At 45.2% G+C, this 13545-nt stretch overlaps 1 protein-coding gene and 1 pseudogene across 1 annotated transcript; both read left to right on the top strand.

The window, feature by feature from the left end:
- The first annotated feature begins 3689 nt into the window (after positions 1–3689).
- LOC119305969 (wall-associated receptor kinase 5-like) lies at positions 3690–7106 on the top strand. The gene is made up of 3 exons (XM_037582342.1): positions 3690–4573; positions 5143–5283; positions 5659–7106. The coding sequence occupies exons 1-3, from the start codon at positions 3697–3699 to the stop codon at positions 6921–6923; spliced, it is 2283 nt and encodes a 760-aa protein (XP_037438239.1). The 5' UTR covers positions 3690–3696; the 3' UTR covers positions 6924–7106.
- Positions 7107–7882: 776 nt separating this feature from the next.
- LOC119305968 lies at positions 7883–12076 on the top strand (annotated as a pseudogene).
- The last annotated feature ends 1469 nt before the right edge of the window (positions 12077–13545 follow it).

The following is a 13545-nucleotide window of genomic DNA, read 5'->3' as shown; positions in this document are numbered from 1 at the left end:
CCTCTATGTTATGTTTTGAACCTCATCCTCTGCTCCGGACCTCCGGTTGCACGCTCCATCAACTGCCTCCGGCACCGCATCGGTCGTGCTCGTGCTCCCAGCCGGCCATACCCCTGGTACGTACCTCCGTTGGAGATTAATGAGATTCACTTCGTCTGCTCCCCTTGTCTACAGCTAGAGCTAGCTCTTTGCGTTTTGATTCTGCTGAAATTGAGATGGGCTCTAGGCCCATATTGCAATTTCTGAAAAATCTCTAAGGGCCCATGTGGGTTATATGGCACTAGGTGTGGTGGGAAGTTTAGTCCCACCCCGGAAGTGGAAGGAGAGTTGGAGTGGTTTATAAGGGTTTCTCTTCTACATGCTATTGGAGCTTGAGAAGAGAAGAGCCCTCGCGCACTCCTCCTCCGCCGCCCGCCGCGCCTCGCCTCGGGTTGCGGGATTGAGCCGAGCCTACGCGCTTATTTTTGCCAGTCACTAACGGAGAGTTTTCTGACAGCTGGGCCACGATCTGAGACGTCGGATCGAGACTCCGCCACGAACAGATCACATCTGCTCACGCGCATGCCCACCGTACGCCCACCGTCGTTCCTTTGCTGCTGCTGCCGCCGGTGACTCCATCCCGTCCGCCGAGAAAGCTGAAGCTGACAAGAAGGTCGCCGAGGACGCCGCTGCTGCCACCAAAGCCGCGGCCTCTGCGTGGCCTACTGGAGGGTATAACTCGTTTATCCCGCTCCTGATTATTTTCATATTAGCAGTACTAGCAGTATGTGTAGATTTGTCTACTGTTTGCTTAGTACGTGCATGTTTAGATCAGAGTGAGTACGTCATCAACTTAGTCAATGCCATGCTACTGATTTACTCATGGATTAATTTAATCGAGAAATTGCCTATTTACTCAACAGATTCCCCCCTGCTTTGTCCTTCTGATGTTATTAAGTGATTCGATTCAAATGGCACTTGTGTGTAATAGCCTGTGATCCCGAGACTCGGAACTTTTTACCATCTGCTATGAAGAAAATGTCCACAAATCAAATCTACCACGGCGTACCAAAATATAAGACGTTTTTTTGCAGTTTAATTATTTTGATTTGATACGGAGGGAGTTCAAACTTATTTTTCCGCTATTAAAAGTTCCAAACCTTCTTACCATCTGCAATTAGCAGGACCCCTGCAAGCTGCCTGATAGTAGATAGTTTTGCCTCTCCTACCCCACCCCCACCCCGCGTTGTCTTTTCCACATCTGGTGAGGTGACGACTGACGACGCAGCTCCGCCATGGCCCAGGTTACCGCGCCCTCCGCAGGAGGTGGCGCGGGGCGGCGGCGCCTCCGCGTCCGCGCCAACTCCCCCGGCCCGGGCGACCATGCGCTTCGCCGCCTCGTCAGCACCGCATCCTGCCGCCGCCGCGCGCTCGCTTCCCGCCTCCGGCCGCTCTGTAGGTACAGCTTGGAGCTTAAATCTGAACCGCGCGTTCATATCGAGAGTATTTTTTTGAGAAAATTAGTGGACTGTCATTAATTAATTTCAACATCAGTACACTCATGAATCTTTTACAATTTGGGGAAAGTAATTCCCCATTCTCTGCAAGGCGCCGTAATATAGACCCGGTCATGGACAACCCGGCCCGTCGGCCCGAACCCGAAGCCCGACATTCGGGCCGGGCTCGGGCTCCATTTTTTGACCCGAAGCCCGGCCCGAAAGCCCGAATAAAGCCCGAAACATATAAAAAACATATTTTATTTGAAATATAGGTATAATAAATTAAAATAATATCCTGAAAATGATTAATTTAATTAAAAAGTGTCACTGTTCATGTACTTCGGGCCGGGCCGGGCCGGGCTCGGGCTTGGGAATTTCTCTTCGGGCTTTGTCAAGCCCGGCCCGAACCCGACCCGGCCCGACGTTTGCCCGGGTTTACCGTAATACAACAGCCAAAAAGCAAGATGCATATTTTCGTTTTTCATTACATATTATTATAATTTTTTTTTAAAACGAAGATGACCCCGGCCTTTGCATCTGGACGATGCATACAGTTATTTTATTAATTATTTACAAAGGCCTCTGCATCTAGTTGATGAAGGGGTTCCGATTACCAAACAAACCTCGCACGAAAGCCTATCATCTAAAGCCGGAGGCCCCAACCAAGCCAGATTACCGTGTCTGGGGCACACACCAGTTTGTCACACTCTCAGATACCGCCGCCGCCGTCATACGCCGATCCATCTTCAGCAAGTACTGACACATCGACCTTGCTAGGCCTGCCGTCAACGTCTCCATGGCGCCAGACAACGCCACCTCTCTACGCGCGTCCATCATCATACCTCCGGCGCCGAGACCCTGCTGCACAATGCCGCCGAGGCTCCACATCATCGATGCATGACATGAATCGCCGCTCCACCGCTAAAACCGTCCACTGGTCCCTCGAGCCAATGCACACTTCCAAGAATGACGGCCCCAAGGGGGGAACGACACAAGAGCATCGTCATCATCCGATCAACTGATCAAGGGTTTCCCCCGGAGGTAGCGGGAGGAGTTGGGAGCTTCACCTCGATGATGCCTCCATGAAGAAAACAACGCCAAGGGCGTCACCATCACCTGCTCCGGCCACCAGCCGGAGACCAGGTTTTCACCCGGATCTGTCCTAAGAAAATCCAATCGACAACCTGTGCACCATCCAGACCGCCTTCAAAGCCTCAGATCTAGCCACCCAGATCCGACGACCATCCACAACAACACTACCACCGTGGGAGCCCTGTCACACCGGCCATTGCCTGTGTGTGCTACCACTAGAGCCTCGGAGGAGGGCTGCCACCCCACCCCGCCAAGCTGCAAGAGCCACCGAGAGGGAACCCGCGCGCTCGTCACCATCTCTGATCCGAACCAATCAGAAGCCAAAGCCACCAGATCGCCGGCGCAGATCCGCCTTGGACAGGGACAACACCACGCCATGCCGCCGTGAGAGGTCTGAGCTTCACCTGCCACCACCTTCCAGGGCCGCCGCTCCAGGATCCAGGCCGGACGTCGTCGTTGCCACCAGTCACATCCCGCCGCCGCCGGCCACCGTAGCCATGGCCGTTGTGACCGCGCGGACGCGCCGATCGGCCAGCACCACCTGCTCTTCCATGTCGCCATGCAGCGCCGCCGCCGCCGCCCACCACCACGCCGCCGCCTTGTGCCGGCGTCATTGGGTGACCTGTCTCACCCGATCCCGACGCGGGAGGAAGAGGGCCTCCGCCACCACCGGTCGCTTCCTCCAGCGGCGACGGAGGAGAGGAAGGGGATGGAGGTGGCCCGACAGCTAGGTTTTTTTGGGTGTCTGCCCGAGCCGCCCGACGGGGGGCGACGCGGGGCATTCGTGGGGCGTGGGGACACGGGAGCCACATATTATTATAAATAAAAATATATTTATGTTTTGTCTACTGTAAAAAAATTACTCTTATGTTTTGACCAGAAGGTTAGCATATCATTTTATTTGCAAGGTTACTTCCGTTTGATGTAAAACTTTGAACCCATCCAACCCCTGCTATTAACTTCAGTTGTTTCTATAGCATAAGCATACACAGGTGTTTTCACTTTCAACTTTCAGACAATTAAGAAGTGATAACATCGAAGTTTTTTCGAGATGTTCTCTTTTTCCTTCAGCATAGCAGACAATTACTTAATTTGACCACACTAATTGCAGTTGCAGGGACTTGATATGGCACCGGTGCTAGTGCTTGGTGCCATTGTACTCATGCTGAACCTTGCATCTATATCATCATTACAGCCTCACCACAGATGCAAAACGCGTTGTGGTGACGTAGAGATCCCATATCCATTTGGCATTGGTACCGGCTGTGCTATCGAACAAGGCTTCGAGATCAGCTGCAGCAGGACTGCCGATGGGATCGAGAGGCCATTCATAAATTACTGGGAGGTTCTAAACATCTCGGCGACCCGTGGTCAATCCCGAGCTTTGGTAACCATCCCGACATATTGCTACAATTCTAGTACAAGAGAAATGGATGCCTACATTTGGGGTTTCGAATTAACTTGGCCCTATCAGTTTTCGCACGTGCACAACAAGTTCATAACCATTGGTTGCAACACAATTGGGTACATCTACAACACCAACGGCAGGACAAGGGATGCAACAGGATGTGTTTCGGTGTGCGGGAGCCCACAAGACCTGACAAATGGCTCGTGCGTTGGTGTTGGCTGCTGCCAAAATGTCGTTCCCAAGGGCTTAATGGGCTACAACGTCTATTTCTATGATGTGGATTATGTCAATACTTCAAATAGTTGGTACTTCAACCCATGCAGCTATGCCGGCTTGGTGGAAACAGAGGCATTTTTCTTCAGCTCCGATTATGTAACAACTACAAGGTTCAATGATACCTACAAGGGACGGCAGCCGGTGGTGCTTGATTGGGTGATAGGGAATGCAACATGTGAGGTGGCCCGTAGAAACATGTCTTCCTACGCATGCCGTAGCGGAAACACCGTGTGCGTGGATTCGTCCAACGGCCTAGGTTACCTGTGCAACTGCTCCGTTGGATACCAAGGGAATCCTTATATCTCTGGTGGATGCACAGGCAAGTTCCTCCCCTTCCTCTGCTTGCATTTTTAGTTTTTTTTACAGCAGTCTCAAAAGGATTTGTGGAATGGACAGATGTGTATAATAGCATTTTTTCTCTCTGAAGCATGTACAAAATCAGAATAGATAAAAGCAAATCAGGGGTTAGATTGTGTGGATTTTGTCTCTTGAGCAATGGGGGTAGCAGATCAACTTATATAAATACTTATGTAATAGTAGTAGATAAATATTACTGGAAACCAACAACCTATACAAATGGAAATGGAGAACAAACCATTATACTAAAATATATTCCTGTGTTGATCAAACTGTTACATTACACTTGCCTTTCATCTTGAATACCATCTCACTTGCATCATTGATTAAAAAATACCTTTGTGCTTAACTTTTCACTTTGACTCATAGTCGATACTCATTCGAGTAGAACTGTGACCCAATTCTATAAAGAGAAGTCTAGTTCAAGTGCCACTTTATAGTTATGTACTGATACTCCAATCTTCATATATGTTTGTATTACCTTCGAAAGACTAAGTTGGGATCAGGTATTTTGTTTGATTTTCACTGCAGATGTTAATGAATGTGAGCAGAGTCCAAGCCCGTGCCCCGAGTCCGCAACTTGCCAAAACACAGTTGGAGGATACCATTGTTCGTGCCCTTTTGGCACCAGTTTTGCAAAGGAAACAAATTCTTGCACCAATCGCTTTATAGGTAAACCACCAAAAGTTAGTACCTTGCTTTATTGAACTTACAATCGATGATGCACCGTTTTAGATTCTGAAAGATGATCTTTGCTATTTAATCTGGTAAATATTTTGTGTTTTGGTGAGAGCAGCAAAGTTGTTGTTCTCTTCATTGGCTGGTACTAATGTGTAAGAGGCTTGTCACTTTTATGCTCTGTCACGGCCAAAATTCGGGTTTTGCTTTTACGTATGCTAGAAGCAGAACGTTAGTCCTTTGATTTTAAAAATGAAATGACGCAATCACCACTATCACCAGCAACCCACAAACGAAAGAAATGTCGTTACCTACAAAAGAAAAAAAAACTTGTATGCATCTAACTATTACATATGGATATGTTTGCAGGGGTTGTTATTGGACTAAGCTCTGGCATTGGAGCTCTATTTCTTGCGTCGATTTCAACTTTGTTGGTTCGGATGTGGAAGAGAAGCACTAAAAGTAGAGTTCGAAAGGCACACTTCAGGAAAAACAAAGGCCTTGTCTTGGAACAGTTGATCTCATCTGATGAAAGTGCCACACATAGCACTAAAATATTTTCCTTGGATGAGTTAGAAAAGGCAACAGACAATTTTGACTCCACACGCATTCTAGGCCTCGGAGGGCATGGCACTGTTTACAAGGGGATTTTATCCGATCAACGTGTTGTGGCCATAAAAAAGTCCAAAATGGCCGATCAAAGAGAGATCGATCAATTCATAAATGAGCTTGCAATTTTATCACAAATCAGTCACCGAAACGTGGTAAAACTTTTTGGATGTTGCCTTGAGTCAGAGGTGCCTTTGCTCGTGTATGAGTTCGTCTCCAACGGGACATTGTCTGAACTTCTTCATGGTGACCACCTGAGTGGTAGAAGCTTGTTAACCTGGAACGATCGTATCAGAATTGCTAGCGAGGTAGCAAGTGCTCTTGCTTACCTCCATTCCGCTGCCGCAATACCAATCTTTCATAGAGATGTGAAATCTACCAACATACTCTTAACAGATAACTTCAGTGCAAAGGTGGCAGACTTTGGTGCCTCGAGATCCATCTCCATCGATGAAACTCGTGTGGTCACAGCAGTGCAGGGCACATTTGGGTACTTGGATCCTGAGTATTACCACACCGGCGAGCTAACCGAGAAGAGCGATGTTTACAGCTTCGGTGTGATAATAGTCGAGCTTCTCACTAGGAAGAAGCCGGTCTTCCTCAACTCCCGGTGTGAAAAGCAAAACTTATCTCATTACTTCCTTCAAGTGCTACAAGATAACGCTTTGATGGAGATCGTCGATGTTCAAGTTATCGAGGAAGGCAAGAATAGACAGATCGCTGAGATGGCTGCCCTTGCGAGGGTATGCTTGAGGCACAGAGGGGAAGAGCGGCCTACCATGAAAGAAGTGGAGCTTAGGCTGCAGCTCCTGAGAGGCAAGATGATGATGGAGAAAAACCACGAGTTAGAGAGCGAGGGTGAAGGCATGCCATTGTTACCTTTAAACTGTTCCACTTATTTCAGTGCTAGTTCCGGTCCACGGCACGGTGAGTTCTTCTCAGCTCTCAATCATTCAGCTCAGGATGTCACCAGATGCTACACTATGGAGCAGGAGCTTGTTTCCTGGACCGACCTACCTCGCTGAATTTAAATGGGACTCTTTTAGTTTGTCATGGTAACATCTTTTACGTACCACTGGATTGGTGTGCTTTGATTTACGACTTATGTTTCAGTCTTCGAGTTGTGATTTATATTTGATTGGGATATATGTCAGGCTAGTGTGGGGTGTCAGAGACAATCAGTGTCAGACGTCGTAATCTGAAAGGTCTCTGTTCAGTGAAACAACTTACCCCCAAAAAATGTATGGTTTTGTGAAATTCTAGCCATTAATAGTTAATGTTTTGTGATATTTGCTCCGAATAATTTCTGGCCATCTCCTCCTGCATTTGTAGTGGTCGCCTCTGCTAGTAGTTCCTGAGCAAGCCAAGTCTCATGCATTAGTGTGCAGTTTCAGAAGAAGCCAACAAATAAACAGCTGCTCCTTCAATTCCCAAATTTATGTTTTGGCTCGCTGAATCCTTTCTTTTCTGTCATTTTCCAATGGAACTGGAGTCCAAAAACCAGGCAATTATATATGTGCCCATCACTGCCAGAGCCAACGGAAAACTTCTCCGGCCGGCGTTTGAACAAGCGGCGGCCGGCAGCAAATTGTCCATAACAGGAGCTGTACTTTCTTTTTTTTCTCAGCATGTGTGAACTGAAATTGGATTTGAATTTTTGCGACAAAGTGTATGCAAACTGTATCAAAGCCGTCTGATTTGCACTCGGCTCCACCTTACACGCAGCGCTCCCCTTACGCCCCGTTCAAAAGCCAACACTTCATTTTTTTGATAATGAAAATGAAAAGGAAAAAAGTAAGCAATTGGCGCAGTAGAAAACCATAATATTCAGATGAACAAGTTAATGTGAGAAAACTCACTAGATTATTTTTCTTCCTTTGTCAGCTTTCGTATGTCATGAGTTGGCTGGAGCTTTGCCCAAGTCTATGTGTGTGTTTGTGTGTTTCCGGCAAACCCCATGTTGAACATTTCAAAAGGAGCCACCATGTCGAAAATGTTGTCAGTCACACTCACACCTCTATCAGACAAAAAACAATGTCCCTTCCCATTTTTCTTGACACCAAGTTCCATCAATTCCTTTTGGTCCCTGCTTCAGTTGGAAGGCTCCGGCACGGCACGGCACCTCGATCACAACGATCGTTCTTCCTTCACTCTGTTTGGCCGGCGGCCATTTTTGCCCCAGGTAATTCAGTTTGAGATTACTGGATTTCTGTGGCCATCGCTTCTGCTCCTACTACTCATGTTCCTCTTGCTAGCTCTCTGGTTTCTGTGGCCATCGCTCTGCTTTAGCTTGGTAAGATTCATGTCAAACCAGCTTGGCTTTGCGTAGCTTATCTTTGAACAGTGTCAACAAAACAAGTTGTAGTACACACATACTAGTATGATCTAGTAATAAATATAGTACTAGTGTTTCTCTAGAATTAAGCTGTGATGTGCAAAGTCTCATGTAGTAGCAGCAGCTGCAGCAGTAGTATTTTCTTCTGTTTCCTATTCTTTTGAGTGGGTTGTCACTGGACCTCTTGCCTTCTTCACTTCCCCTCTTCTCCTCTTCTGCGCCACCGGCGAGATCGGTTAGCCTCCCTCCCGGCAGTCTGGAACACTACCACATGGGACCATCGGTTCCCTAGCGCGTTTCCACCTCATCGACGCCGCATCCTGCAGCGGCACTCCAACTTGCGCCATCCATGCCCGCGCCCGCTCGCTTCCCTGCCTCCCAACGCTATGTAGATATAGCTCACATCCAAATTGAGCAATTAAGATTGACCAATGTTTTCTTATAAGTGTCCAATTTAGTTTATCTAATCCAAAAGCAAGAAACATTCTTGAATTTGCAAATATGAAGAAAACGATGAATATACTCCCTCTAGTACACGTGTCTAATATCAAGCATACGAAGTATCTGACCAAGATTTTTGAGAAGCTTTTCCCTTGCAAGATTACAATCCTGTTACTATTTTCAGTTTTTTTTTCTAGAATGTATGTCTAACAAAAAAAGTTATAGGAATTTTCAATTACAACTTTTATGGCAGCTAACAAGTGACTGTTTTCTTTTCAGAGAAATAATATGGTTTCAGTGCTACTGCTCGGTGCCGTTGCGGTCATGCTGCACCTAGCGTCTATATCAGCAGCACAACCTGACCACGGATGCAAAACACATTGCGGCGATGTCGAGATCCCCTATCCATTCGGCATCGGCATTGGCTGTGCCATGGACCAAGGCTTTGAGCTCAACTGCAGCAGGTCCGTCGATGGAAATGACAAGCCATTCCTTCTGCGACGGGAGATTGTAAGCATATCGCTGTCCCGTGGTCAATCCCGAGCTTTATCGCGCATCCCATCATATTGCTACAATCCTAGTACAGGAACAATGGATAGCAAAATTTGGGAATTTGAATTAAGTTGGCCTTATCGGTTCTCAAACGTGGACAACAAGTTTGTTACCATTGGTTGCAACACAATTGGATACATCTACAAGACCAACGGCATGACAAGGGATGCAACAGGATGTGTATCGGTGTGTGGGAGCCCAGCAGACCTCACAAATGGCTCGTGCGTTGGTGTTGGCTGCTGCCAAAATGTTGTTCCCAAGGGTTTAATGGGCTACAACGTCTATTTCTACGATGTGGATTATGTCAATAAAACAAGAGAAACAAATAGTTGGTACTTCAACCCGTGCAGCTATGCCGGCTTGGTGGAAACTGAGGCGTTTATCTTCAGTTCCGATTATGTAACAACCACAAGGTTCAATGATACCTACAACGGCCGCCAGCCGGTGGTGCTTGACTGGGTGATTGGAAATGCAACATGTGAGGCGGCACGCACAAACATGTCTTCCTATGCGTGCCGTGGCGGAAACACCGTGTGTGTGGATTCGTCCAATGGCCCGGGGTATCGTTGCAACTGCTCCATCGGATACCAAGGGAATCCTTACCTCTCTGGCGGATGCACAGGCAAGTTCCTCTCCTTGCTCCGTATGCATCTTTAGTTCGTAGATTTCTTTTAGAGCAATCTAGAAAAATGATTTCTTCAATGGACAGGTGCCTGTAATAATATTTTTCCTTCCCAAGTATGCAAAAAATTTAAATAGAGAGGTAAATCCGGGGCTAGACTATGTGGATTTGTCTCTTTGTTGATGGGGGTTGCCAATCAACTTCTATAAACAGTTTTGTAATAGTACTAGATCTGTAGATGGATATGTAAATGGAAAATATAGAACCAACTGCCTAAAGAAGGAAAAAGTACAAGAAACAACTATACTAACAATCTATGGCCCTCATCTAATATTGATCAATTTGTTATATGGAGTATTAGACTTACCTTGCTCAACCTATCACTTTGACTAGATGTAGTAGTATTCATTCTACTAGAATTGCAGCCCAGTTAACTGAAAAAGAAGAAGTCTAGATAAGTGTCATTTTATTGTAATCTAATGATAATCCAATGTTTGTATCTGTTTATTATATTATCTTCGAAATACTCACGTGGGACAGGTATTTTGTTTGATTTTCACTGTAGATGTCAATGAATGCCAGCGCAGTCCAAGCCCCTGCCCTGAGTCTGCATCTTGCGAAAACACAGCTGGAGGTTACCAATGTTCATGTCCTTTCGGCAGCAATTTTTCAAATGAAACAAACACTTGCACCAACCGGTTTATAGGTAAACCACCAGAAGTTATCACTTTGCTCTATTCATCTTACAAGTTACAACCAATGATGCACCGTTTTAGATTCTGAAAAATGATCTCTGTCGTGTAATCTGGTAAATATTTTGTGTTTTAGTCAGAGCAGCAGAGTTGTCACTGTTATACTCTGTTGTGTAATCTGGTAAATATTTTGTGTTTTGGTGGGAGCAGCAGAGTTGTCACTGTTATGCTCTGTCACGGACGGAATTTCTTTTTTGCTTTAACTTAGACTGGGACAAGAGTGTTTGTCCTTTGATTCTAAAAAACAAAACAATGCAATTGCAACTATCACTGGCAACAAACAAACAAAAGATAAGTAGTTACATAGAAAAAGGGAAACTTGTATGCCTCTAACTATTATGTATGCATACTTTTGTAGGAGTTGTTATTGGACTAAGCTCTGGTATTGGAGTTCTGTTTCTTGCGTCAATTTCAGTTTTGTTGGTTCAAAAGTGGAAGAGAAGTACTAAAAAGCGAGTTCGGAAAGCACACTTCAGGAAAAATAACGGCCTTCTCTTGGAGCAATTGAACTCATCCGATGAAAGTGCCACACATAGCAGCAAAATATTTTCCTTGGATGAGTTGGAAAAGGCAACGGATAATTTTGACTCCACACGCATTCTAGGCCTCGGAGCGCATGGTACAGTTTACAAGGGAATTTTATCAGATCAGCGTGTAGTGGCCATAAAGAAATCCAAAATGGTCGATCAAATAGAGATTGATCAATTCGTGAACGAGCTTGCCATTCTGTCGCAAATCCATCATCGAAACGTGGTAAAACTATATGGATGCTGCCTTGAGTCGGAGGTGCCTTTGCTTGTGTACGAGTTCATCTCCAGCGGCACGCTCTCTGAGCTTCTTCATGGTGATCAGCTGAGTGCTAGAAGCTTATTAACCTGGCACGATCGTATTAGGATTGCTAGCGAGGCGGCAAGCGCTCTTGCTTACCTCCATTCCGCTGCTGCAACACCAATCTTTCACAGGGATGTAAAATCTGACAATATACTCTTGACGGATAACTTCACCGCAAAGGTTGCAGATTTTGGTGCTTCACGATCCATTTCCATCGACGAAACTTGTGTGGTCACGGCGGTGCAGGGTACATTTGGATACTTGGATCCTGAATATTACCATACATGCCAGCTAACTGAGAAGAGCGATGTTTACAGTTTTGGTGTGATAATCGCCGAGCTCCTAACTAGGAAGCAGCCAATCTTCCTCAATTCCAGGGGTGAAAAGCAGAACTTGTGCTACCACTTCGTTCGAAGGCTACAAGATAACACTATGATGGAGATCGTCGATGTTCAAATTCTCGAGGAAGGTAATGATAGACAGATCAGTGAGATGGCCGCCCTTGCGAGGGCATGCTTGAAGCACAAAGGTGAGGAGAGGCCTACCATGAAAGAAGTGGAGCATAGGCTGCAGCTCCTGAGAGGCAAGATGTCAATGAAGAAAAACCATGAGTTGGAGGTGGACAATGAAGCGGGGCCATTGTAACCTTCGAAATATAGGCACAAGTTCTTCCCTACCTAGCCACCAGATGCTTGTTTTTTTGGACTGACGTACCTAGCTATATAACGGAATTCATATCAGACTTTTTTAGAACTATTTTTAGTACTAGCACAAATGCCCGTGCATTGCAACGGGATAAAAATATCAGTTCTTATGAACACGATTTGCTTGGTCAACGAACTATGTCAAGGGACAACAAACGCTGATTACCAAAACATATGCATAATTGGAGGACCACAATGTAGAGCCTAGGAAATGGGGTATGATTTGGAGTAATTGAACTGATTGACAATGTTTTTCTTGGAAAAACTTTTGATCTATTTATCAAATGTCATGTTAATATAAAGAACATCAGAAATATTAAAAATTACATCTATGTCATGTGTTACAACATGCTAAAAAATTCATCACTCCGATACTCCTAATCCAATTATTATTTTTCTCAAAAAAAAACTATAGTCAAATGTCCCTAAGATGGGGAAGAATTGTTCTTTCAAGCCGACCATCTTTACAAAACGTCTAACAAAATTGTGTATTTTTGTGTGGGGGGATATATGCAGTGTTCAACTTGCGGCCCATGCTTCGCTATTGAGTAAACATGATAATGCTTTTGCAAAAAAGAAATACCAGCAAATTGGCTTACAGGAGAGAGAGAGAGAGAGAGAGAGAGAGAGAGAGAGAGAGAGAGAATTGATAAAACGCAATATTGATGGCATCGTTTGTATCTTCTTGCTCGATGTTGTGGTGATGCTTTATATATAAAGCGGGAAAACCCTTTTTCGTGAATGCAATATTGATTAGCGTATTTTATTGACCCACATATATGTTTAATGCACAAGTGCATGTTATAATCCCCAAGGTCCCGCGCTCTCTCAATAAGTCAATATTATGCTCAACATGCATGCATCTTCGTTATTATTCATTCACTTCCAAATTAGCTTCTCAAATCCTTTCCTTCTTTATTTCTTTGGTTGCACGTCGAAACGTCGGGTTGAAATCCTCTCTAGAGAGCCGGAAGTCAATTTTTACCCTTCACTTATTGATTTTCGAGATGACTCCTTGATACCCTGAAAAATGATAGACCTATAGAAGTTAGAAGGATTGGATGTAAAAAGGCGAGGTGGTACTATTTAATACTCCCTCCGTTCCCAAATAATTGTCTTTCTAGCCATCTCAAATGGACTACAACATACGGATATATGTAGACATATTTTAGAGTGTAGGTTCACTCATTTTGCTCCTTATGTAGTCATATGTTGAAATCTCTAGAAAGACAATTATTTAGGAATGGAGGGAGTAGATTAGACCACATTGCTTTTCAGATCAAACATTCACCTAGGCTGGTAGCACAATATTTTACATCACCGTGAGGTTGTGAGTTCAAATGTTTTTTTTTTCTTAAATGTTTTACCCAGCCCAAATGTTTTTTTTTCTGCTGCTTTTTACCCCCTATG

The sequence above is a fragment of the Triticum dicoccoides genome, chromosome 5B, assembly GCF_002162155.2.
Source record: "Triticum dicoccoides isolate Atlit2015 ecotype Zavitan chromosome 5B, WEW_v2.0, whole genome shotgun sequence".
In the NCBI taxonomy this organism is placed as follows: Eukaryota; Viridiplantae; Streptophyta; class Magnoliopsida; order Poales; family Poaceae; genus Triticum; species Triticum dicoccoides.
The sequence above is the reverse complement of the archived record's forward strand: the minus strand, read 5'-3'. Positions and strand labels throughout refer to the sequence as shown.

What these genes read in the sequence shown, in the direction of transcription:
- LOC119305969 (XM_037582342.1), top strand. Translation starts at nt 3,697, where the DNA reads ATGGCACCGGTGCTAGTGCTTGGTGCCATTGTACTCATGCTGAACCTT. An exon ending in TATCTCTGGTGGATGCACAG is followed by an intron (nt 4,574 to 5,142) that starts GCAAGTTCCTCC and finishes TTTTCACTGCAG; the next exon opens with ATGTTAATGAATGTGAGCAG. An exon ending in TTGCACCAATCGCTTTATAG is followed by an intron (nt 5,284 to 5,658) that starts GTAAACCACCAA and finishes ATATGTTTGCAG; the next exon opens with GGGTTGTTATTGGACTAAGC.